The sequence below is a fragment of the Aspergillus ambiguus genome, assembly GCF_047715705.1.
Source record: "Aspergillus ambiguus strain CBS 117.58 unplaced genomic scaffold BDV59scaffold_25, whole genome shotgun sequence".
Lineage (NCBI taxonomy): Eukaryota > Fungi > Ascomycota > Eurotiomycetes > Eurotiales > Aspergillaceae > Aspergillus > Aspergillus ambiguus.
Window position 1 is genome coordinate 356,657 of NW_027395538.1, and position 21,598 is coordinate 378,254.

General features: G+C 51.1%; 6 protein-coding genes across 6 annotated transcripts; 3 read left to right on the forward strand and 3 right to left on the reverse strand.

Moving 5' to 3' along the window:
* Positions 1 to 441: 441 nt before the first annotated feature.
* BDV59DRAFT_203622 (uncharacterized protein) lies at positions 442 to 6,284 on the reverse strand (the record flags this gene model as incomplete). The annotated part of the gene is made up of 2 exons (XM_073694300.1): positions 442 to 5,766; positions 5,901 to 6,284. 2 exons carry the CDS (start codon positions 6,282 to 6,284, stop codon positions 442 to 444), a joined length of 5,709 nt encoding a protein of 1,902 aa, XP_073546216.1.
* Positions 6,285 to 7,366: 1,082 nt separating this feature from the next.
* On the forward strand, positions 7,367 to 11,473 carry BDV59DRAFT_209107 (ABC transporter ATP-binding protein; the record flags this gene model as incomplete). Its single annotated transcript, XM_073695333.1, has 3 exons — positions 7,367 to 7,420; positions 7,472 to 8,393; positions 8,442 to 11,473. The coding sequence occupies 3 exons, from the start codon at positions 7,367 to 7,369 to the stop codon at positions 11,471 to 11,473; spliced, it is 4,008 nt and encodes a 1,335-aa protein (XP_073546217.1).
* Positions 11,474 to 11,584: 111 nt separating this feature from the next.
* BDV59DRAFT_182692 (uncharacterized protein) lies at positions 11,585 to 13,315 on the reverse strand. Its single transcript, XM_073690390.1, has 4 exons — positions 12,942 to 13,315; positions 12,537 to 12,884; positions 11,812 to 12,474; positions 11,585 to 11,762 (listed from the first exon to the last, which is right to left on the reverse strand). The coding sequence occupies exons 1-4, from the start codon at positions 13,135 to 13,137 to the stop codon at positions 11,722 to 11,724; spliced, it is 1,248 nt and encodes a 415-aa protein (XP_073546218.1). The 5' UTR covers positions 13,138 to 13,315; the 3' UTR covers positions 11,585 to 11,721.
* A 208-nt stretch (positions 13,316 to 13,523) lies between these two features.
* On the forward strand, positions 13,524 to 14,450 carry BDV59DRAFT_182695 (GNAT family N-acetyltransferase). Its single transcript, XM_073690391.1, has 2 exons — positions 13,524 to 13,973; positions 14,034 to 14,450. The coding sequence occupies exons 1-2, from the start codon at positions 13,583 to 13,585 to the stop codon at positions 14,333 to 14,335; spliced, it is 693 nt and encodes a 230-aa protein (XP_073546219.1). The 5' UTR covers positions 13,524 to 13,582; the 3' UTR covers positions 14,336 to 14,450.
* A 1,271-nt stretch (positions 14,451 to 15,721) lies between these two features.
* Positions 15,722 to 17,546, forward strand: BDV59DRAFT_70195 (arylsulfotransferase family protein). The gene is made up of 2 exons (XM_073696932.1): positions 15,722 to 16,750; positions 16,810 to 17,546. The coding sequence occupies exons 1-2, from the start codon at positions 15,929 to 15,931 to the stop codon at positions 17,494 to 17,496; spliced, it is 1,509 nt and encodes a 502-aa protein (XP_073546220.1). The 5' UTR covers positions 15,722 to 15,928; the 3' UTR covers positions 17,497 to 17,546.
* A 1,016-nt stretch (positions 17,547 to 18,562) lies between these two features.
* On the reverse strand, positions 18,563 to 20,572 carry cbhC (putative cellobiohydrolase; the record flags this gene model as incomplete). The annotated part of the gene is made up of 8 exons (XM_073695334.1): positions 20,230 to 20,572; positions 20,111 to 20,179; positions 19,748 to 20,063; positions 19,447 to 19,700; positions 19,252 to 19,389; positions 18,945 to 19,202; positions 18,653 to 18,894; positions 18,563 to 18,607 (listed from the first exon to the last, which is right to left on the reverse strand). Exons 1-8 carry the CDS (start codon positions 20,303 to 20,305, stop codon positions 18,563 to 18,565), a joined length of 1,398 nt encoding a protein of 465 aa, XP_073546221.1. The 5' UTR covers positions 20,306 to 20,572.
* Positions 20,573 to 21,598: the final 1,026 nt, after the last annotated feature.

Genomic DNA, 21,598 nt, shown 5'->3' on the forward strand with positions numbered 1-21,598 from the left:
TAGCCGACAACTGGGGTTCCACACTGCGGCCACAACCTGGTTCGCTTCGGCCACGGCCAAGCGTTGGGATGGCGGGAATAACAAGACAAGCGTATTACCGGAGATTATCTGATTGATATTGACTAATGGATTACGGTCTCGGTTGGGCTGAACCAGAGAACGTGGGAGAAAAAGCAAATCTAATCAATCTATACCGAAGAAGCTAACAAGTCTAGACAGACGATTCTGTCTCAGTTACCGCGGTAGCCTGGGTGCGTCGCTGAATTACGGGGATCCCGGAAGGAAAAAGTGACGATATCGGGACGGAGAGGGATTCCTGTCTCGTGGGGCAACAATTGTAGTAGTGCAATATATGCGCACGCAGGCAGTACATTCAACAGAATGAATTGATTATATCATCGTGTTAAATGGCAAAATACGAGACGACCTATAAAATACAAATCACAGAACAGGTGAATCCACCCGCGTCACCAACTGCGAAATCGCTTCCAGCATTTCCTCCAGTAGAGACTCCGCTAGCGCCTTCCATGATCCAACCGTGACAATTTCGATGCCGAGCATGTCGCCACGAGGGAAGGCCTGCACCTTGATCTCACGCAACGGTTCGAAGTGTGGGTACACAGTCTGCATGCAACTGCTAGCCCCCAAGAATGATAGGTCCTCGACGTGCTCGACATCCTGATGAACCACCGTGTCGAACCAATCAACCGATGCTGGCCAGTCGGTGCACTGTGCGACGATCTCCTTCAGCCCCATGCCTTCAAAGCGTGCACTGGCCAGATGCTGCCGCTGCACAGTTTGCAATAGGTCTCTCGCCGTCCATTCAGGCTGGAAAGCCACGCGCACTGGTACGTACTGCCAGCATGGACCGACCACGGAGTCGGCATGGGCAAGTTCGTTATTCCGTCCGCTGACAACCTCACCGAAGACAACATCTTGTTTTGAAAGCCGTCGGGCGAGACAAAGAGCCCATGCAGCGGTCGGCAGCGTAGCCACGGTGATGTCTCGGGGCCGCGAGGCGATGCTGACCTCCTTAAAGACTGCAAAGTGGTTTGTAGGGTCGGACGGAATCTCCGGTTGAAGCTTGGTCATAGCTGATCCCTCGAGAAGCCCACGCCAGTAGGGAATGGCAGCGGGGATGTTTTCACTTCTAGTGTGCGCCACAAACGATGAGAATGGCAGACTCTTGGGTACAGTGCGATCTTCGTAGAGCGCAGACAATTGCTGCAGAAGAATTGGGAGACAGATCTCGTCGTATTGAGCATGCGAAATGCGAAGGATCAGGCTGCTGCGACCATCGACGTGCTGCACAAAGAAGTATTTGCAAAAGGGCGATCCTGGACGAATAGTGGACTGTACATCGACGTCACAGACTTTACGGCTGAACTCTTCCAGGTCGGTGTCAATGTCGTATTCGACAATTTGACAGGGATGGTCCTCAACAACGACGCCATAAGACACGCCTTCGTGCTGGATGAACACAGTCCGCAGTATTTCGTTGCGTGCTATTAGCTCGCTGCAACTGTCAAAAAGTTTCTGTCGATTCACTGCAACATCCATATAGAATATTTCGTAACGTACGGAGTATCGCGGAAGGCATACAGTTCCCTGCACGGCGATCTCCTGCAGTGGCCGACTGGGATAGATGTCGGTGATTTTCCACTCGGGCTGGGACAAGGCTGGTCGGACGTTGTTCTCAATAAAGGACTGTACATCGGGGATATCAAGTGTGCTAAAGGGGGTATAAGGAACCGCAACACTGGGACCGATCTCCGTTGCCTCTGCATGGTCAGTCATGTCAAACAGCTGACGATGATCGAACACGGTCGTAACTGTGAGTTTCAGTCCGTCCATGCGGGCCTCGGATACCAGCTTCATTGCACGAATGGAATCACCTCCCAGATCAAAGAAGTTATCGTTAAGGCTAATCTCCTCAGCCGGAATGTCAAGAACCTGCGCCCAAACATTTTGTAGCTTTTGCTGCTTCGGAGTAATTGGAACGAGACTCTTGTCATGCGGCTCTTTCCGATTGCGGGCACCAACAATACTAGCAATCTGCTCGTCCTTTCGGCGGATGATAATCACTCTCCCGTCAGCTGTATACTTTGCCAGCTGGTTACTCGAGTACGTAGGGATGTCACTCGCTAACCAGCTAGGTGTAGCAACCAACCCATGGGTTAGCTCTGAGACACCATCACGCTGCATCAACAACTCGCCCACTGCCCCCGAGGGCATTAGTTGCTCATGGTCACTGGGGTTCACAATCCAGGTTGCTACCGTGCCAACATATGGTTCCTCCGCAGGGAGACTGCCAGGGCCTGTGAACGCCAACTGTTTTTGCTGCGTCATGATATCGGTTTCTCTGGTAGCAGTGAAGATATCCTGGACACGTTGTGTAGGATCGACCAGTATATGCTGGATAATGCGGTCGAAGTGCTTGAGAGCCTGATCCATCTGCGGTACGTCTACAGTCTTGGAGTCGAAACTGGCCATGACCAGGAACCCGTTAGGGTCGACGGTGAACACCAGCATCAACGAGTATGAGTTGAACTTGAGGGCCTCCCGGGCGGCCTCCGATTCGCTAGTGGGCATAAAGCCGGTCGCCGGATCTCGCTTCAGATCGATCGACTGCTCTTCTTCAATGGTGGGATGGATAACAATACCGGTACGAAGCTCACAGGCCTCCCGAGCATCTGAATTGAGGCGACGGATGTGCTGGAGACCCGTATGCTCGTGTGGGATGCGGTGGACCATATGTTCATGGATGCCCTCGAGATACTCGGCGGCCGTAGTTGAAGAATCAACACGAACCCGCACGGGGATTGTGGTGATCATCGGGCCTTCGATACCCTCGACGGCAGGGACAGGGGCGTTGCGCCCCGTGATGGTTTCCCCGAACACTACATCGGATGTTGCGGTGTACTGCGATGCTAACATAGCCCAGGCACCGCGAATGGCTGTCGCGATACTGGTGGTAGAGCGCGAGCTCGTCTGGGGTAGGCGGACATAGTGCTCTAGAAGTGAATCCGCGCGGGCCTGGTAGCCCTTGTACGGAATCACGGGGAATTGAAGGGACGTGGCGCCCGCGAGCTGCTCGGTCCAGTAGGCTTCATTCGCGGTGTGATCGTTTTGGCCCAGCCACTGGATAAAGCTCTTAAATGGCGATGGACTGGTAATGGGCTCAGACCGATACGCCCTGTTGACCCGATCTATAATGAGCGGCATAGACCAACCGTCATAAAGTGCATGGTGAATACTTAAGACGATATGGTGCTTGCCGGTTGCCTTGTCCTGTACCGAGGCAAAACGGGCGAGATCAGTGCCCAACCCCATTGGATTGCCAGTATCCCTTTCTAGATATTCGGCAAGGTTATCGCACTCTACCCAGGGGGCACCTGAGTTCAATACAACCTGCATGAGGCCACGACGGGGCACCTGTACAATTCGCGTGCGCAGGATGGCGCAGTCTTTGGTAACAGTTTCGAATGCCGCACGAAGCTTCTTCGTTGTTTCGAAGTCTTGCAATTCCACGACGCGCTGGGCCGTGTAAGCATCGGCTACTTTGGCTGACAGTGCCATGAGAGCCTCCTGCAGCGGCGTGCAGGGATAGACATCCTCAACAAGCACGGGATCCAGATTACAGAGCTCAGCGCTCTCTTCCCGGGCAGCCTTGGGCTCCCAGCCAGCTGGGAGCATCGAAAATTCTGGGATATCTTGGGAATCGTCACTGGGGATCTCAGTCATAGTCTCCGCAAGCTTGCCCAACGTGGGATGCCGGAAGATGTCGGTAACACGCAGAGATAAGCCTTGCGTCCGGGCAGCCGCAACTAATTTCATAGCCTTGAGCGAGTCTCCACCGAGACTGAAGAACTGGTCGTGCACGCCGATATCCGTACCTTCACCAAACAGCTGCACCCAGAGGCTATGAAGCTTCTTCTCCATTTCTGTAGATGGAGGTCGCTTTTCGACATTGGACACCTTCAGCTCAGCCAGCCGACGGCGGGTCAAACTGTTTCCAAGTGCACGCAGCTGTTTACGGTCTGTTTTTAGAGACACCAGTAGCGGCATCTGGTCCAGGGGTATGTACGCGGCCGGGATCATGTAACGTGGCAAGTCGTCGCCAATAGCATCATCCAATCCTGCAATAATCTTCTGGAAGTCTTTTGAGAAGGACGTGATCTGGCAAGACATCCCGGTCTTTTCGCTTTTTTGCTCCGCCACGAAGACAACCAACGTCGCATCGTTTTTCCTCCCGCCTGGGGTGATAACCTCGGCAGCTACACTGGCGCCAGAGGGCAGATGGTTGCGGATATGATGTTCGATTTCTCCTAGCTCGACACGTTGGCCACGCAGCTTTACTTGCTGGTCAGCTCGTCCGATGAAGACAACCGCTCCCGAGGCATCCGGATCGTAGCGTACAAGATCTCCGGTCTTGTAGAGTCTGCCTTTCCGGCCCTGTGCTGCACCGCCACCGGCGAGCAGCCATGTCGGATCCTCAATAAAAACTGTCTTCGTTTTTTCAGGTTCGTTTAGGTATCCGTCCCCGACAATCGGGCCCTCCACGAGAAGCTCACCCACGGCGCCGACAGGGACGAGCCGGTTGTGATCCGCTGGATCAACCACCCAGCTGCAGCCACCCACACCCAAACCAATGCTAGTGTAGGATCGGTCCAGGGGAATGTTGTTGTTGATTGTGCAGCCGACAGTGCATTCAGATGGGCCATATGCGATTACAATATTCGTGTGACGACCCCAGTTGGCGGCGTCACTGGCACTAATCGCTTCTCCGCCCAGACCCAAGACCTCCAGCTGCGGCATGATGTCGGCATCTAACACCCGGGCCACTGAAGGGGTCATATGTGCCATGTTGACGTTCATGGTTCGAATGGCGCCGCTCAAATCGTTGACGCGGCTGTCCTCGGATGGCACACAGATACAGCCCGATTTAGCCAACGTGCAAAGCATGCAGTCGACACTGACATCGAAGGCATAGGAGGGAAAATCTAGGACACGGGAGCGTTCGTTGTATCCAACTGCTTCAGCGCGTGGGACGGCACCACTGGTGTAGTTTGAGTGAGAGATAACAACGCCTTTCGGTTTTCCGGTGCTTCCAGACGTAAACTGGATGTAGCAGGTAGAAGACATTGGAACAGTAGGCAGAGAGGCGGACAATGAGGAGGATAGTGGTGTGTCGTCTTCCTGGGCCAGCGCAGGGCCTACAATGACCTGCTTACCACCGGGAACGATATTCTGGCCCAGTGCTGTCTGTGCGACAGATGTGATGATGATTTCGGCTTCAACTTCGGCCGCAATGGTCTTGAGACGTCCTTCCGGCTGGCTGGGATCCATGAGCACTAGCGCGCCTCCAGCCTTCATGACTGCAAGCACACCGACGATAGTCCACATTGACTTCTCAAAGCAGAGTGGTACAGGTTTACCAACGGCCAGTCCAAGATCCATTAGACGATGCGCTAGGCGATTTGAACGTCCCTCTAGCTGGCCATATGTCATTTCCCCGTCCCAAGATACTACTGCCGGCCGATGCGGCTGGCGCAAGGCATTCTCCGAGATCATGTCATGTACGCAGCGATCGATTGTGGGGGGCAAATGATAATTCCATTCCCATATATGTCCCAGTTCGCGCTGCCCGATGCGCACAGCGTTGCCTACTGTCTGGTTGAAGGATGTAAGAGAGGTGAGAATATCAGTGAAGACATCGGGTAACACTCGGGACACGGGTTGGGTGGCCGAGGGGGAGCGAGAACTCTGCCGAAGATACAAAAAGTGTCCGTGGGTCTTTACTTCGAGACCAAATGTCCACTTCGCAGAGAAAAAAAAAAAAAAAAGACATGATTAGCCAAATTTCAGAAGATTGAGCGATGTAGCTCCAGATAACTCACCTCCCCCGATGGTGCGGCATTCAATAGGAGAATTGTATCACCAAAGTCAATGCTTGTTCCCTGGCGCACAGTCCTGATTGCGCATAGCACCTGTGACAATGTGTCTGTCTCTGTTTTAATAACATGCGAAATCACTCCCCCCTGTGCCAGTGGCTCGCGAGATCCTTTTAGATGTGTCGACGACCAAGCAAACGCGCCATCTTCACTCTGCACGCTTCCACGGTAGAGCAGCAGCACCCATATGAGGACAAGCAGCTCCTCGCCATCTATTTGGTTCTGCACGGACTCTGGCACAGAGATAGGCTCGGACCAGTCATTAGCAATCTCATCGATGTTAGGACTCGTCGTCTGCTGCGTAACATCCGGAGGAACGTATTCACCCATTCTGGGTAAAAAATGAGAAACGGGGTATCACGAAACGAATGTAAGTAGAGGTTGGGATGTTAATGGGATAGAGCACAACCAAATATGCTACAAGAATCAGGTCACTAGTGAGTTCCTTGACCCGACTTGAAGCAAGCGGGAGCTCTTGAGAATCGGAGATGGATCAATAGAGGGGGTCTCCGATTAGGGTTAAATATATTGAAGCAGCGGGACTCCATGTGTACTTGGCGATATTATCAAATAATCAATCAAATCAATCAGTTGGGGTTTTCTTCGGATTATTTTTTTTTCTCTAGAACCGGCATCCACCGGGGAGGGGGAGTAGTATTCGGCGCCTGATCCATGGAGATGAAACGAGTGTCACTGCGGGATTCAACAGTTCCAGGGCATTTTTCCTTTTCAAGAAGATGGCAATGCAGGTAGGACCCATAAAGGCGTAAGAAATCCATCTGCAGGGTCTGCAGAAAACTGCACGTAGCAGGGTTGTCTCCGTCATGACGATACGTGTAAGTAATGCATACCAAACAATACCCATACAGAAACCCTTGGCTCCACCGTCTCCATTGTCCACTACCCTAACCGAGAGGAGCAACAATGATTCTTGGCTGGTTTAGTCCCTTCGGTTAGAGGAAGCCTGGGCTAGCCAAGAGACAGAAGACAGGAAGGCAACGAATACTCGGATCTGATAACACCGGCGAACCCACTCTGTCTTTCTCTGCCTGTTTCACCGCACGTTGACTCCGAGGTCGGCTCATCGAGGACCCTCACCTTCGGTTTTTATTCTATTCTGCCGTGCAGTTGCTGGTACGGAGTAGAAGGAATCAGGAAAAATCGAAGCTCCATTCGGACATCGGTTGAATTAATTATTCGAACTGGGGCTAGTTCGGAACAATCCATTAGCATACCAGTGTGGCTCCGTAGTGGATCTGCAACGGACTAGAAATCCCAAAGAACAATAATGTGTCGTGGCAGTTGGACTTCTTCTCTAGCTTCCGTTACTCCTGCATCGTCCTTTTTCTTCTCTCACACCCTCTCTATCTGCCCGTTCTTCATCTCTGCGCCTTGCAGAGTGATACCTAACAATGGCCGCAGCATCACAGGCGTCTGCGGATGCCGCGGCAAATGAGAAGCAGAGTGTGAGTAGCCCTACAACAAGCTCAACTCGTGCGTAGCTAAAGCTTTAGCAGGTGATGCGACGGCTCACAACTTTCCTGAGACTGTTGGTCTATGGCGACCCCAGCAAGTCAGATTTGGCCTTGCTCTGCATCGGTGTTGTTTCAGCGGCCGCCTCGGGTGTTCCCTTCCCCATCATGAGTATTGTTTTCGGCCAGCTCGTTGATGACATGAATTCGTCCACCTGCAACGCGAACGCTTCAAATGGAGACATGTATCAAGACCAGATCAACAAGAAAGTCTTGCAAATTGTGTACATCGGCATCGCATATCTCGTTCTCATTTACATCTACGTCGTGACTTGGAATCTGACTGGGGAACGGTTGGCACAGCGGCTGCGAGAGAAGTACTTCCAGGCCCTGCTACGACAAGATGCTGCATTTTTTGATAACCTCCCCGCGGGCGAGGCGTCGTCGCGGATTACCGGCGAAGTCACCACCGTTCAGCAGGGCACATCTGAGAAGGTCGGCATCGTCATGAACAGCATTGCGTTTTTCATCACTGCCTACATTGTTGCCTTTATCAAGGATGCTCGGCTGGCAGGTATGCTGGTTTCTCTGACACCAGCATATCTGATCATGTCGCTAGTCGGCGGCTACTTCGTGCAAAAGTTCTTTGCTCTTGCCCTAGAGAGTGTCTCAAAGGCTTCGTCGGTTGCATTAGAGGCTTTCTCTAACACAACGGTTGTGCATGCGTTCGGTGCGAATGCCCGTTTGGAGGCCAAGTTCATTGAAATCTTGACACCTGGCCGCGTAGCCGGTATCCGCAAAGGTATTGCTACAGCTGCTCAGGCTGGACTCCTCTACTTCATTGCTTTCTCTGCCAATGCGCTGGCTTTTTGGCAAGGTTCTACCAAGATCGCCAACGCTGTCGAGTCTGGAGATGGTGGCATGACTGTCGGAGCCACTTATACGGTCATTTTCATCTTGGTTGATGGTGAGTTCTGAAACACATGCAAAGTGAGCACAGCTGACGACATGATAGCTTCTCTTATTCTGAGCACGGTGGCCCCATTCCTACAGAGCTTCTCTGCTGCCGCAGTAGCCTTTAAAAAGCTGGAAAAAGACATCGAACGCCACGCTACTATTGACGGCACCGCCCTCGATGTCGGCCAGGAGCTTCCCCAGGTGTCCGGTCATATTGAGTTTCGAAACGTTTCCTTCCGCTTCCCCTCACGACCTGATAAACCCGTCCTGCAGAACCTGTCTATACAATGTCCGCCGGGGCAACAAACTGCTATCGTTGGTCTCTCAGGTAGCGGCAAGTCTACAGTGGCTGGCCTCACGACCCGCTTTTACGACCCAGAAGATGGCAGTGTGCTCCTCGATGGGCACGATTTGAAGGACATCAATGTGCGATCACTCCGTAGCCATATCAGCTTGGTGCAGCAGGAGCCATGTTTGCTCGATCGTTCAATCTTGGAAAATATCGCCCTGGGCCTGGTGAACTCTCCCACGCACCACCACTTACGTGAAATTCTGGCAGGCACGGCTATTGCTGAAATAGCAGAGGCCGTAAGGGGCGGAAAGGATTTAGTGCAGGCGTCATTAGCATATGGTGATCATGGGCGGGAGGTTGTCGAGTTGGTCGAGAACGCCGCCCTACTGGCCGATGCGAACGGTTTTATCGAGAAGCTCAAGGACGGCTTCGGCACCACTGTTGGATCCAGTGGCAATCTGATTAGTGGAGGACAGAAACAGCGCATTTCACTGGCCCGTGCTCTTGTGAAAGATCCGCGGATTCTCATTCTAGACGAGGCCACCGCCTCCTTGGATTCTGCTACAGAGATGCGGATTCAGCAGGCACTGGAGAATGTGGCCGTTGGTCGTACCCTCATTACCATCGCCCATAGACTTTCAACCATCAAAAATGCTGATAATATCATCGTCATGCGCCAGGGCAAGCTGGTTGAGCAGGGCACACACTCTGACTTACTAGCAGCGAATGGCGCTTACGCTGAGCTCGTTCGTCTACAGAACCTCAATGTGAATGCAAGTGCGGAACCGGATGTGCCTTCGACCACTAGCTCTTCCGATGATTCTCAGCCCAAGCTGGAAAAATCCATCGTGTCCAGTGACTTTTCTGCCGTTGATGACGTCCCCGTGGAAGATGACGGCCGCATCCACCCCGAGGTTGAGAAGACAGATAAAAAGAAGAAAAAGAAGAAGTCAAAGGAGATTGACGCCTTTGCGGTTGATTCCCAACGTCCCCTGGGTTCCACGTTCAAGTCACTGGGTTCGATGTTCCGTCCCTACCTCTTTATCCTGTTTGTTGCCATCATTGCAGCTGTCGTAATTGGCGGCACATATTGTGGTTCAGCGGTCATTTTTGGAAACGTTGTTGGCAAGTTGAGCGGATGTGAGGATCCTGATGATATCCGCCATGCCGGCACTTTCTTCGGGCTTATGTTCTTTGTGCTGGCAATCATCGAGTTCTTCGCGAACTTCATCGGGTGGTCGCTCTTTGGTTGGATGGCCGAGAAGGTCATCTATAAGGTCCGGGTGTTGTCCCTGCGGGCCATCCTCGAACAGGACTTACAGTGGCACGAATCCAACGAGCGTAACCCATCCATGCTGCTATCGCTCATTACAAAGGACAGTAATGCTCTGGCTGGACTTACAGGATCTGTTGTATGCACCATCCTTTCCATCTTGGTTAACTTGTTCGCGGCTATTATCATGACGCACATTATCGCCTGGCGCATCGCCATCGTCTGTCTTGCTGTCGTTCCTCTTCTCCTTATTGCTGGGTGGATGCGAGTCACTTCTTTGGCCAGTTTCGAGGAGCGGCATCTGGCGTCCTTTGCCAAATCCGTGGGCATCACTGTTGAAGCAGTCAATTCCATCAAGACTGTCATGTCACTTTCACTCGAGCACGAAGTGCTGGGTACATACCGGCGATCGCTGCGTGGACCGATGCGCGAGACAACTAAGCAGAGTGCCTGGGCTAACCTGTGGCTTGCTATTGGCTATGGGCTGAGCAACTTCTTATACGCCTTAGCATACTGGTGGGGAGCCAAAAACATTATTTCAGGTCGCTATTCCCAAACACAGTTTTTCATTGTGCAACTGGCACTGCTTGTCAGCTCTCAGCTCTGGGGGCAGATGTTCGCCCTTGCACCCGATGTGTCACGCGCAATCCAGGCCACACGACGGCTGCTTAACTTGCTCGATCTGGGGTCAACGAAGAAGCTCTCTGACCCCATCCGTGCACAGCATGACGTGGAGGGTGAAGCACCGTCAACCGAGAAGCCAATTGGAGACACTCGGGCCGGTATCAGTATCGCGTTCAATAACGTAAAGTTCTCCTACCCAGCACGCCCAGACACAAGGGTCCTTCACGGGCTGAGTCTCCAGATCAAGCCCGGGCAGTTTGCTGCTTTAGTTGGCCCTAGTGGTGCAGGAAAGTCCACGATCATCTCACTCGTGGAGCGACTATACGCGCCGGACTCCGGCACAATAGAGGTTGACGGGCGCGATATTTCGCGTGGAGACATCCGCTTCCGTGAAGATATCGCGTACGTACCGCAGCAGAGCGTGATGTTCGAGGGTACAGTCCGGTTTAACCTCGCACTAGGAGCGCGTCCAGGCCATGTAGCTTCGCAGGCAGAGATGGAGGAGGCGTGCAAGCTGGCAAACATTCATGACGTGATCATGCAGTTGCCTCAGGGCTACGATACCCCATGCGGTCCCAATGGTGACCGTCTTTCTGGTGGACAAAAGCAACGGCTGGCGATTGCGCGGGCGCTCATTCGTAAGCCGAAACTGCTCCTTCTGGATGAGTCGACCAGTGCGCTGGACGCCGAGTCGGAGCGACTGCTTCAGGATGGACTGGAGAAGGCCACCAAAAACATGACTGTCATTGCCATTGCGCACCGGCTATACACCATCCGCAAGGCAGATGTTATTTTCCTCATTGAGGAGGGTCGCTGTGTCGAGCAGGGTACACACGCAGAGTTGATCGAGCGCAGTGAGAGCTACAGGGTCAATGCACTGAATCAAGCCGTGGATGGATGATCTGCGCTTGAATACCTTTTGTTCTAATACTTCATTCACCGTTTTGGACATAGATATATACATTTTATTATAGACATGGCGTTAGGTTTTACCATTGCATGCGTTTAATAGAACTGTCATAATATTGCATCATCCGTCTATGAAACCATCCGTATCCCAAAATAACACAAGCGCAGAATGAAGCAGGAGGCATATGCCTCGGGGTTACACTATATCTTCATGGGTAAAGAAGCCCTAATATCATTATCTTACACAGTAGGTTCTCCAAGTCGCATCCACTTCCAGCAAACTATTACAGTTAGTATGTTACGCGCATGGACTGCACTGGAGAGACTCACTGTTATATCCCAAATCATCATTAAAGAACATGTTCCTCACCTCGTCTCCAGATGACAATCCTGTAGCGGGGAAATATCCGACGGCTGTTTGACCCAGCGCCAGCGCCATCATGGGTTCCACCTCCAGGAGTGAAGAGAACTTAGTATCAGTCTGGTACAGCTCCTGCATCATCTTCTGATGGATGTTGGAGGCAGCATAGTAGCCCTGATGCATTGCTGCCCCGCCGCGCTTAATTCCCGTCCATTTTGCTACGTCACCGGCAGCATAGTGATACTGCGCATTAGGGATATCCCCAGCAAACTCCACTGTCGGCTTGATGCGGATGTAGCCTTCCTCATCAACAGCCCCAGCAGGCAGGTATGAGGACGTTGGGGAGAACCGAGACACTGCGTTAATAACATGACCAGCTGTCAGTTCACGGCCATCGGAGAGCTTGAGCGTGTATGTCGTGCCAGTTGCAGACTTGGCTGTGATAGTCTCCTGGACACGAGCCCCCATCACCATTTCCACCTTGGATTCTTTCAAGAGCTCAAAGGTCTTCGCACTGAATTCCTCGGGTAGAGACTCTGAGGAGAGAAGTTTTGTGCGGGAGTGCACTAGAGTAACCGTGGCCTGGGGACGAAGCATTTTGATCTCGGCCGCAATTTCGATTCCAACAGCTCCTGTTGCTTATTTAGAACATGCATCTGTGGCGTATAATGCACACCTGGGTAACAAGACGTACCTCCACCGATGACGACCACCCCCTGCGTGGCATCTTCAATGGCCTTCACTGACTCGCGCGTCTCAGCAAGGTACTCTTCTCGCGTGACGGACTTGGGCGCGCTAGGCCATTCGCGCTTCAACCCTGAAGCAGCGATCATATAATCATATGCAACCTGAGAGATCTTATCATGGTCCTTTCCGGTGCCGCGGACGGTCGCTACTCGAGTTTCGGAGTTGACGGACTCAACACGACCCTGCATCCAACTGATATCAGATGATTGCAGGGCGGGAATATCTTCGTATTTCTTCCAGAAGGTGGCCGCCTGCTCCTGGGAGGCCACAGCCAGCGGAACGCCGATCAGATGAACTGGGTTGTTAGCTTTGCTGGACAACTTGGTGTGGATATGGTTATCGGCGGACATACAGTATCCATCGCGCTCATCAACAATAGTAATTTCAACAGGCACCTTCTTGCCAGGGCCATTGTCAGCGGCGTCGAGATTAAAGCGGCCCTTGCGACCGTGGCAGAGGTCCAGCAGATTCAAGGTAGCTGCAAGACCAGCATAAGATCCTCCCACGACAAGTACCTTAAAAGGTGGTCTTTCTTCCAGACTAGGCATGGTGACTGATGCAGATAATATAGTGAACTGTGTAGAGAAGCAACAAGCTGCGAAATGGGATTGCAAGTCCAAATGAAGGGGAAAGAGAAGAGAAACGCGGATCGAGGGGAAGACGATTCGGAAGCACCGCCTTCCTGGTACACGCTATCAATCAGTGCTCCACATGTCAATATTATTTTCGTCGAGGTAATAAAAAAAAAAATCCAAGTTCGTCAAGGCTCGGAACAGGCGGATTTGTGCTTTACGTAACAGTCCGTGGAATGGAAGCCCGTGTGTTTAAGTTATCAGATCCGTATTGATTAGGGCTTGGCTGTATGGATGCTAATACGACTTGATCCACTGTATTTCTGCCGGCCGGGGGCGCCTTTCGCTCTAACAGATCCTCCCAACACGTTCTCTGCCGGGATCACCTCAATCGCCTCAATCGCAAGTATATTCATTCATCATGGGCTTCGTTGTCTTACCTGTCTCTCTCCCCGATATCCGCTCCGTCTACGATGTCTGGTTTGCCTCCTTTAAGGGTCAGGTAATCCTCGATCTGATCTACCCGGGCACCAATCTCGACGATGAAGGCTTCCGCAAACTGCACACTGACGGCACATTGGAGTTCTGGAAAGGGCTTACTATGGAACATACATTCAAGTGTGTCGACACTGAAACCGGGCGCATCGCGGGGATGGCAACGTGGCAGGTTTACTGGCGTGAACGCACGGCCGAGGAACGTGTGAAGCCATGGATTGGATGGCTGGAGGGAGAGCAGCGGGAGCGTGCGGAGGCATTCCTGGGCCAATTGTGGGAGAAACGTGAGAAGTATATTGGAGAAAAGAAACACGTTTGTATGCGGCTATCTTTCCGTCTAGGAAACATTACAACATAAAGTGCTGACGAAGTTGTAGACTGTCACACAGTGGCCGTGCACCCCGAATATCAAGGTCGAGGAGTAGGAAAGAAGCTCATGCAATGGGGACTGGACGTCGCAGAGCAACTCAAGGTGCCCATTTATCTGGAATCGACGCATGAGGGCCGGCCTCTTTATGAGCGATTGGGATTCACAACTCTCAAGGAGGGCGTGGTATTCAAACCGGAGGTAACACAGTTGAAGGAGGCCATCGAGGCGCCGTTGATGGCAAAAATGCCGGCATCGGCAGGAGGAATGACTTTTGCGGAGTGGGTGGAAGGGGGTTATTCGAAGCTGTAGCGGATGGATCCTGTAATGCGTTATGATTATACATAGACGAAATCAGCGTCGGCATTATGCGGCCAATTAACTCCATAATGGGGGTAATGAATCTAGGCGTAATGATGCATTGAGAGTATTCCACGGCACTAGACAGAACAGTACAGTATATAACGAGGTAACGAAACGAAACGAGTTTCTGTATGATACGGCTCGGAGATAGGGTGGATCGACCCTCTAGCCGAGCTTGCCCCAATGTACTGATGGAGCAAGGCTGCGGGATTAGTTTCCCTGCAACATTGGTCCCGGTCGTATCCAAGGCACCATGCTTCATTCGGGCATGGAGCGTGAGTGATCGAAACTTATGATTCCCATAGGGGGCACAAATCCTGTCTGCGAGAAGATGGAACAACAGAGAGTGTATGAGCGACGGGCATACTGCGTACGCCTGTTCACTACAGCCCAAATCAGCAAAACCAGGGCTGCAGGAGGCCCCAGCGACTAGTTCTGCATGGCGGAAGATGCCGCCATCGACTTATCGGCCTCACTTCGGCTAGTCACTCCGAAGGGGCCGGCTGGAAAACTGTCTGTGGATTGTCGGCTCGTCAACTATCACTACGGAGTATACGCAGTACGGCGTACTACAGCGTACTGTGGCCAACCCGTGGACAACGTCTCCATCAATATCGTCATCCCCCCATCACTATTGATCCCACCGGAGCAGATTATCAGATTGATAAAATTCTGCATCGCCCCTTGCCGGATACGGAATTTCGCACTACAGAGTGTTATTGCCAAGGGCGCAGGATCCATGGCGCTGCTAGTGGATCTTGTAATCTGACCATGTCTGTCTACTCGGAGATTCCATAGGCCCCATGATTCAGGTTGGGGACGAATGGTATCAGTGAGTACCTGTGCAATTTAACGATTAATTAATTCCTCAATTAAACGAGGGGCAGGATTCCTTATGCCAAGGGTACGTGGGTCTTGGGTGTCTTGGTGTCTTGGTTGCCTGGGTCCAGCGGAGGACTTTTGCTACCAAGAAGAATCTCGCAGGATGGGATTACCCCAATGGTTATTATCAGGTCCCGGGGTACTACAGAGACCTTAAGTCCTTATTAGTTTGTCAGAGAAATAAAAAACAAGAGTTGATAGAAAAGACAACCCAAAATATTTTATGGGAGATCTCTTGCAGGTGAGTCGGGCGTACCGGAGGAAGCTGCCCACCTAGGAAGGAATCTGACAGGAAAACTACGGTCTGATCCGACACTGACCAGCGAACGCTGATCTTATCTGATCTCAGCCAAAGCGTCCCCACGGTTATCAGATGGCGGACGTCACTGCCAGTCCAGGAATCTGCTGCACAGGGGACTGGGTAACTATGACGATTCAGTAAGCCAGAAGGACCTGAACAAGCCCTCTGTTTTTGAGATGATCACAATCAAACCGTACTATCAAAATGGCTCATGACGACGTGGTTTTGCCTACACTCCGACATCGGTTGGTTGGCTAACAGCTTCACAAACCGGCTTTTTCTATTCCGTATAAGTATTCTCAATCTCCAACCGTGTCTTAATATCCTGTCTGTAAAGCTGCAGACTCTCACAGACCACAATGCGCTTCCTCCCGGCTGCTTCCGCCTTTTTTGGCCTGTGTGCCGCGGAATACAACACCTGGCCTCACCAGACCTTCAAGTCCAGCTCCCTCGAACCCCCCAACCTTAAGATTACCAAGTCAGGCCCGACCAGCCCAGGATACCTCTTCTTCGATCAATCATGGTCTGCTCATCAGTATGGAGTCTTCATCATGTCCGATGAGAACGAGCTCGTTTGGCAGAGCCCACGCGGCGACTTGCATGATTTCCGTGTGCAGACACTGGACGGTAAACCCGTGCTGACTTACTGGAATGGACTAGCTGTCCCTGAACCTTTTGGCTGGGGCTACGGTCTCATCCAAATCCTGGACCAGAACTACGAGAGTCTGTACAATGTTACGGTTACCGACGACAACTACCAGTCGTTGGGCTATATAAATAGCACTAGCTTCTATTCATGGCTTGACATGCATGAAGGGACAATCACATCCGAGGGCACCATGTTAGCTACCGGCTATAATGTCACCCGTGCCGACCTCAGTGCGGTCGGTGGCCCCAAAAACGGCTGGGTGGCGGACTCCCTTTTCTATGAAATTGACATCAAGACCAACGAGATCCTCTACCGCTGGAGTGCGTTGGATCATGTTGATGAGATCACCCTGGAATCTGTTCAGCAATTTTATCCTGTTAGCGACTGGGGCAGGAACTCCAGTGCCCCTTATGGATACTTCCATATTAATTCAGTTGAGAAATTTGCCGACGGCGCATACCTGATCTCCTCTCGTTACTTCTCCTCTCTCTTTCGCATTGCCCAGGATGGTTCTGTCGACTGGACTCTCCAGGTTTGTCCTCATACGCTCCAAGATTAACACGTGCCCAAATGCGAACTAATTCCTACTAGGGTAAGGATGGTGGGGACTTCAAGCTCGCCCATGGCCTGCATTTCACCTACCAACATGATGCCCGCATTCACCACGAAGGAGATGGCCACCTCCTCATTAGTATCTTTGACAACGATAACTCTGACGTGCATAACGGCACTCACCACACAGAGGGCATATACATGGACGTCAACACGTACACGCGCGAAGTTCGGCCACTGCTCTTACTCGATGACCCCAAAGACGAAATCTACGCAACCTCTCAGGGCAATGTTCAGCGCCTACCTAACGGACACAGCATCATGGGCTACGGATCTAACCCTAAGATTAAGGAATACAGTGCCAATGGTACTTGTGTTATGACCGCCCAGTTTGGTCCAAACGAGGTCGTTGCCTCCTATCGCGGTTATCGCTACCCCTGGGTTGGCACGCCCAACACTGCCCCGGATGCATTTGCTTGTGTCGACCGCATTCACAACCAGACAAATATCTATATGAGTTGGAACGGTGCTACTGAACATAATGTCTGGAGGGTATCTGGCGGTGTCACCCGTGACGCCCTGCGGCCGGTTGCAGATGCGCGCAGAACTGGGTTCGAAACAGTGGCTATTGCCAAGGGCGCGCTCGCTTTTGTGCAGGCTGAGGCCCAGGGTATGGGTATCAAACCTGGTGTTTCCCAAGTGGTGCCTGTGAGGACTCATTGTTAGTGGGTGCAAAGGGGTGAATGCCTTCATTTCCGGCTTTTTAGATACTTTCCACATGTGTACTCTTAATACTGCCTCTAGAATTACGCTTTTCTGATCTCTAGAATCTACTAATCCGTCTAACTGATTTGTCACGTCATGTATTAAGTCGGGTATATAAGTGTGTGCCCTTCCCCAAAAGTGTAGATTCTGTAAACTTAAAAATACATACCACGTAGCATGGGTTCTACAGTGTTGAAGACGACTACGTACTAGGACACACTGCACGTTGCATGGGAGGTATTGTTATTATGTTATACAACACCGAGTGACCTTCGACTGCTTGTTCATATCCTCGCCATTATGGGAGGTGGTGGCGCTCAACAACATTCTCCACAGATGACGGACTCGTCTGGCCTCTCAAGCGGTACAGGTAATGTGATAGTGGACAATACTTTCCTGCGACCGCAAAAATTGAGAAGTCCTAGGCCAGCGACGCGTTACTACGACGCACACATATATACATGGTGAGGGATGACTTACATCTTTGGAGATGATTATACTGATAGGACACATTTTCGGATGGTATATATTTTGCCTGTGAGGAATTAGACACCACCCCGTCAAACACATTGCAAGTAGAAAGAGAAGATATACCGTCACTAAACTTACCACTACGTGGCATCAAAATGAGCATAAACATACCATCTTACTACTAGACTCAAAATCTTCGGTTTGGTTGACTAGGGTAATGATCGGGCCTGGTATATCTACAATATCTTGAGGAGTATTAATGGCGAAGTAAATCATTTCGTGACAAATGGGAGATCCCTGTCCTATTAGAGAAAACAATCGCGTAGACTCCTGACAAAAGCTTAACAGTACCTATATCTGATAATAGATAGAGAGAAAATAAAAATCGATATATTCTTGTCACAATTGTCATCTAACTGAGAGTCCGAATATCAAACATAGAGAAAGGGATCAGCTTAGAGTCTAAGCCCTGTGATGCGCATATGACATTCAGCCGAAAATGCCACGACGCCAGGAAAGAGATCGTCTCTAATGCCTAACCTTACCAATGTATGCCTTAAAATGATGGGTTGGCATTGACCAAAAGCTGCTCAAAGTATGCCTATATATTGTTAGTTGAATTGAGTGGAAAAATAGGAAAACCCACCTGGAACCAAGTTCCGGCTTCGGGAGCAGGTTGAAGTGCATCACTATATCCGCAGTGTGCATCATATCTGGTGGCACTGGAGTTGGAAGTTCCATCACTCTCACCACCAGGCTTGACCCAAACAAAGGAGTCGACGAGAGAGCTGCCAGTATTGGTGGTAGGCCTGACACCGAATCCAGTTCCGATGACATTGCACCAATCACCCCACGCGTTTTGTTTGGTAGGCTGGACACCGTTTCGACCTAAAGGAGTCAGCACATATTGCTTGCTTGGTAGACGAACCACTCCTAACCTGTGTCAACGATAAAGTGTGCATTAAATCCCTGTGCCTGTAAAAGAGGCGCTAGGGCATTGATATAACGTTGTTCATCACAGTTGGAGTTCCCGGACGTGTATGACGGACAGGTACCGATGCTCCACGCGTTATAGTTCGCTACATTTGTGGCAAGTCCGCGCACTGCAGCCGGGGATCCGGCGTTTGCGTATACTTCGGAGTAAAGGTTAGCCGCAGGGCCAATATTGGCAGGCCATCCTAACCAGCCGGCATGTCCTGAGGGACCGTTAGCAAGAAGTAAAAGAGGGACAGCATTGCTGCATACCGGCATCGAGATACATCGCAACGTTAGCCAAGTTCAATTGCGTCAGAGCGTAGTTCGTGCACTCCAGGTAAGCGCTCTGTGCATTAGCACATTTCGCTACATTGAGATTTGTAACCAGGTTTGCCAAACTATCAGGCTCTGTTGAATGTAAGAAATTGCGTACTCAGTGGATATTTAGTGGTTTAGTGGACGTACCAATAACAAGGATAGTATGAACGTCAGGGTATTTGAGTAGCTGAGCGCGGATAGAATCAATGTAGGCTTTGTAGTTAGCGATACCATTGTTCGCAATCGAATATTCGCCATTACTAGCGAGAGCGGCACAGTCACGGTCTGGCAGATCATAGACAACGAAGGCTCCAGCAATGGGTGGGTTGGCACCGGCAGCATTCTTGGCCTTAATATCCGCCAGATAGGTGCCCATGGTAGGCACTTTGGCGGCGGTATCCCTATTACTGTCAGGGTAAATTGTAATCGGAGGATGTCAGACACGTACAACCATGTGAACGACGGGACCTTGGCTACTGCACTGGCCTTTGGCAAAAGCGAGCTAGCCAGAGATGGCATGGCGAGAGTATAGACCTCGGAAGAGTAGTAAGGGTTTGCATAGAGTTGATAACCACTGAATGGGTTGCCAGATGGAGCAGAGGTGATGGTGGAAGAGGAGGAGGTGGTGGTTGCAGTTCCCGTTGTCTTCGTCGTGGTGGTAGAGCTTTTTGATGTGGTCGAAGTTGTAGCAGTTGTTGTTATCCTTGTAGTTGTAGTCAATGTGGTGGAGGTTGTCGCAGATGCAGGCAGGCATTGTGCATAGTCTGATCGATCAGTGACGGGTTGTACATAGGAGGTGGATGAATCTCACAAGCATTCTGTGTACTACAGGCAGCACCCGCGACACAGCTTGTCGCTCCTGTCCATCCAATGCCACCGCCTACGCTGCTGTTAGTAATAGGGTGCGCTCAACGCAAGGGGAAGACGTACATTGGCCCCAAAGTGTCTGCTGCGCCTGCACGGCTGGAAGGAGTAGAGCTATCGCAATAGAAGAAACCCGACCCATGATTGACTCTTGAATCTTTGCTCGAAGGAGAATCGAAAGGTGCTAAAAAATGGTGTTTATATAGTCTGCCGCTGGGGAAAGCGGAAAACCAAACCGAGCTGCCGACGTTGTAGATGAAGGAATTGTGACGAGGTATATTTGAGGGCCATCATACCGTGAAGAATATGGCCTAGCGCAAGCCACCTTCTATTGCAGAATAATATTATATGCTAAATTGTCAGGATAGAAAACATCCTAGGGTCATAATCTCCTCAATGATCAGAGTACGCGGACCTTAGCCCGTGGAGAGGGTAATCCACTGTCCACTTGGTTGGGAGACAGATATTGCTCGCGGGAAGTGGCTTGACGTGTGACACACGCCTCTCATTTTTGTTGACTTTAATTCGCATGAACACAGAACTTCATTTTATCCGGCCTTCCACATTCTTCCCAGTGGCGTTCATGCAATAGCCACAGTTGTCAATCAGGGGAAACGGCGAATACCTGTGCTGTGAGCTCTCACCTACAGTATAGGGACACATATTCAATATACCTGATAGGAGATGGCCTAAAAGCAGCCGTCGTCAGTGGACAATCGTATGGTCCTTTCATTGGTGCCCAGTCGGCAATTGTTGCCCTCATGAAAGCCATAGGAGCTTGGTTAATTTAATTTCCCCGCCCCCGCCATATCGCCCCCAGTTTTTCAAAAACTTCATATAAAGGGAAAGGCTCTAATTGCCGATACCTGTCCAAGTCTGCCAACACGGTTTAACGGGCCGTACAGCCATGAACGGGATAGGCCGTGAAAAGTCGATTATGCAATTCAACGTGCCTCTAACTGGATGGCTTGAAGTACACTGTAAGCCGAATGCCCAGGAACAGGTTTTTATCAGTTAAGACCTTGCATAGATAATTGTATTCGTATATGGCCTCATAGACGTGCAACCTGGATAAGGAGTGACTTGGATTTCACAATAGCCTGAATCATCCAAGGTTTGTGCAGGGAGACGTAGAGAGGTTACATTACCGGCACGAAGGGATGAAGTCCGCAAACGACATTAATGCGTGAGACAGATATGGGCCCTAATAGTTAGTATCAACTGATTTGGTTTCGCAGATACGAATTATTAAGTATTCCATGGCAAAACTAGCCATTAGGACGGCAGTAGCCAGGATTAACAGGCAAGAGGCAAGACGGAGAAGCTGGCCTGAAGAACAGCTAAATTGGACATGCATAATTTAATGGACTGTATATAACGTAATCAACCACCGAACCGCGGATACCACCGAACCGCGGATTTTCACCGCGGCCAC

Excerpts from the sequence above, each read along its gene's own strand:
- BDV59DRAFT_182692 (XM_073690390.1), bottom strand. The coding sequence starts at position 13,137 with ATGCCTAGTCTGGAAGAAAGACCACCTTTTAAGGTACTTGTCGTGGGA. Across the intron at positions 12,475-12,536 it reads GGTGGTCGTCATCGGTGGAG|GAGCTGTTGGAATCGAAATT; the intron begins GTACGTCTTGTT and ends AATAAGCAACAG. Across the intron at positions 11,763-11,811 it reads TGATGATTTGGGATATAACA|TTTGCTGGAAGTGGATGCGA; the intron begins GTGAGTCTCTCC and ends TAACTGTAATAG.
- BDV59DRAFT_182695 (XM_073690391.1), top strand. The coding sequence starts at position 13,583 with ATGGGCTTCGTTGTCTTACCTGTCTCTCTCCCCGATATCCGCTCCGTC. Across the intron at positions 13,974-14,033 it reads TGGAGAAAAGAAACACGTTT|ACTGTCACACAGTGGCCGTG; the intron begins GTATGCGGCTAT and ends ACGAAGTTGTAG.
- BDV59DRAFT_70195 (XM_073696932.1), top strand. The coding sequence starts at position 15,929 with ATGCGCTTCCTCCCGGCTGCTTCCGCCTTTTTTGGCCTGTGTGCCGCG. Across the intron at positions 16,751-16,809 it reads CTGTCGACTGGACTCTCCAG|GGTAAGGATGGTGGGGACTT; the intron begins GTTTGTCCTCAT and ends AATTCCTACTAG.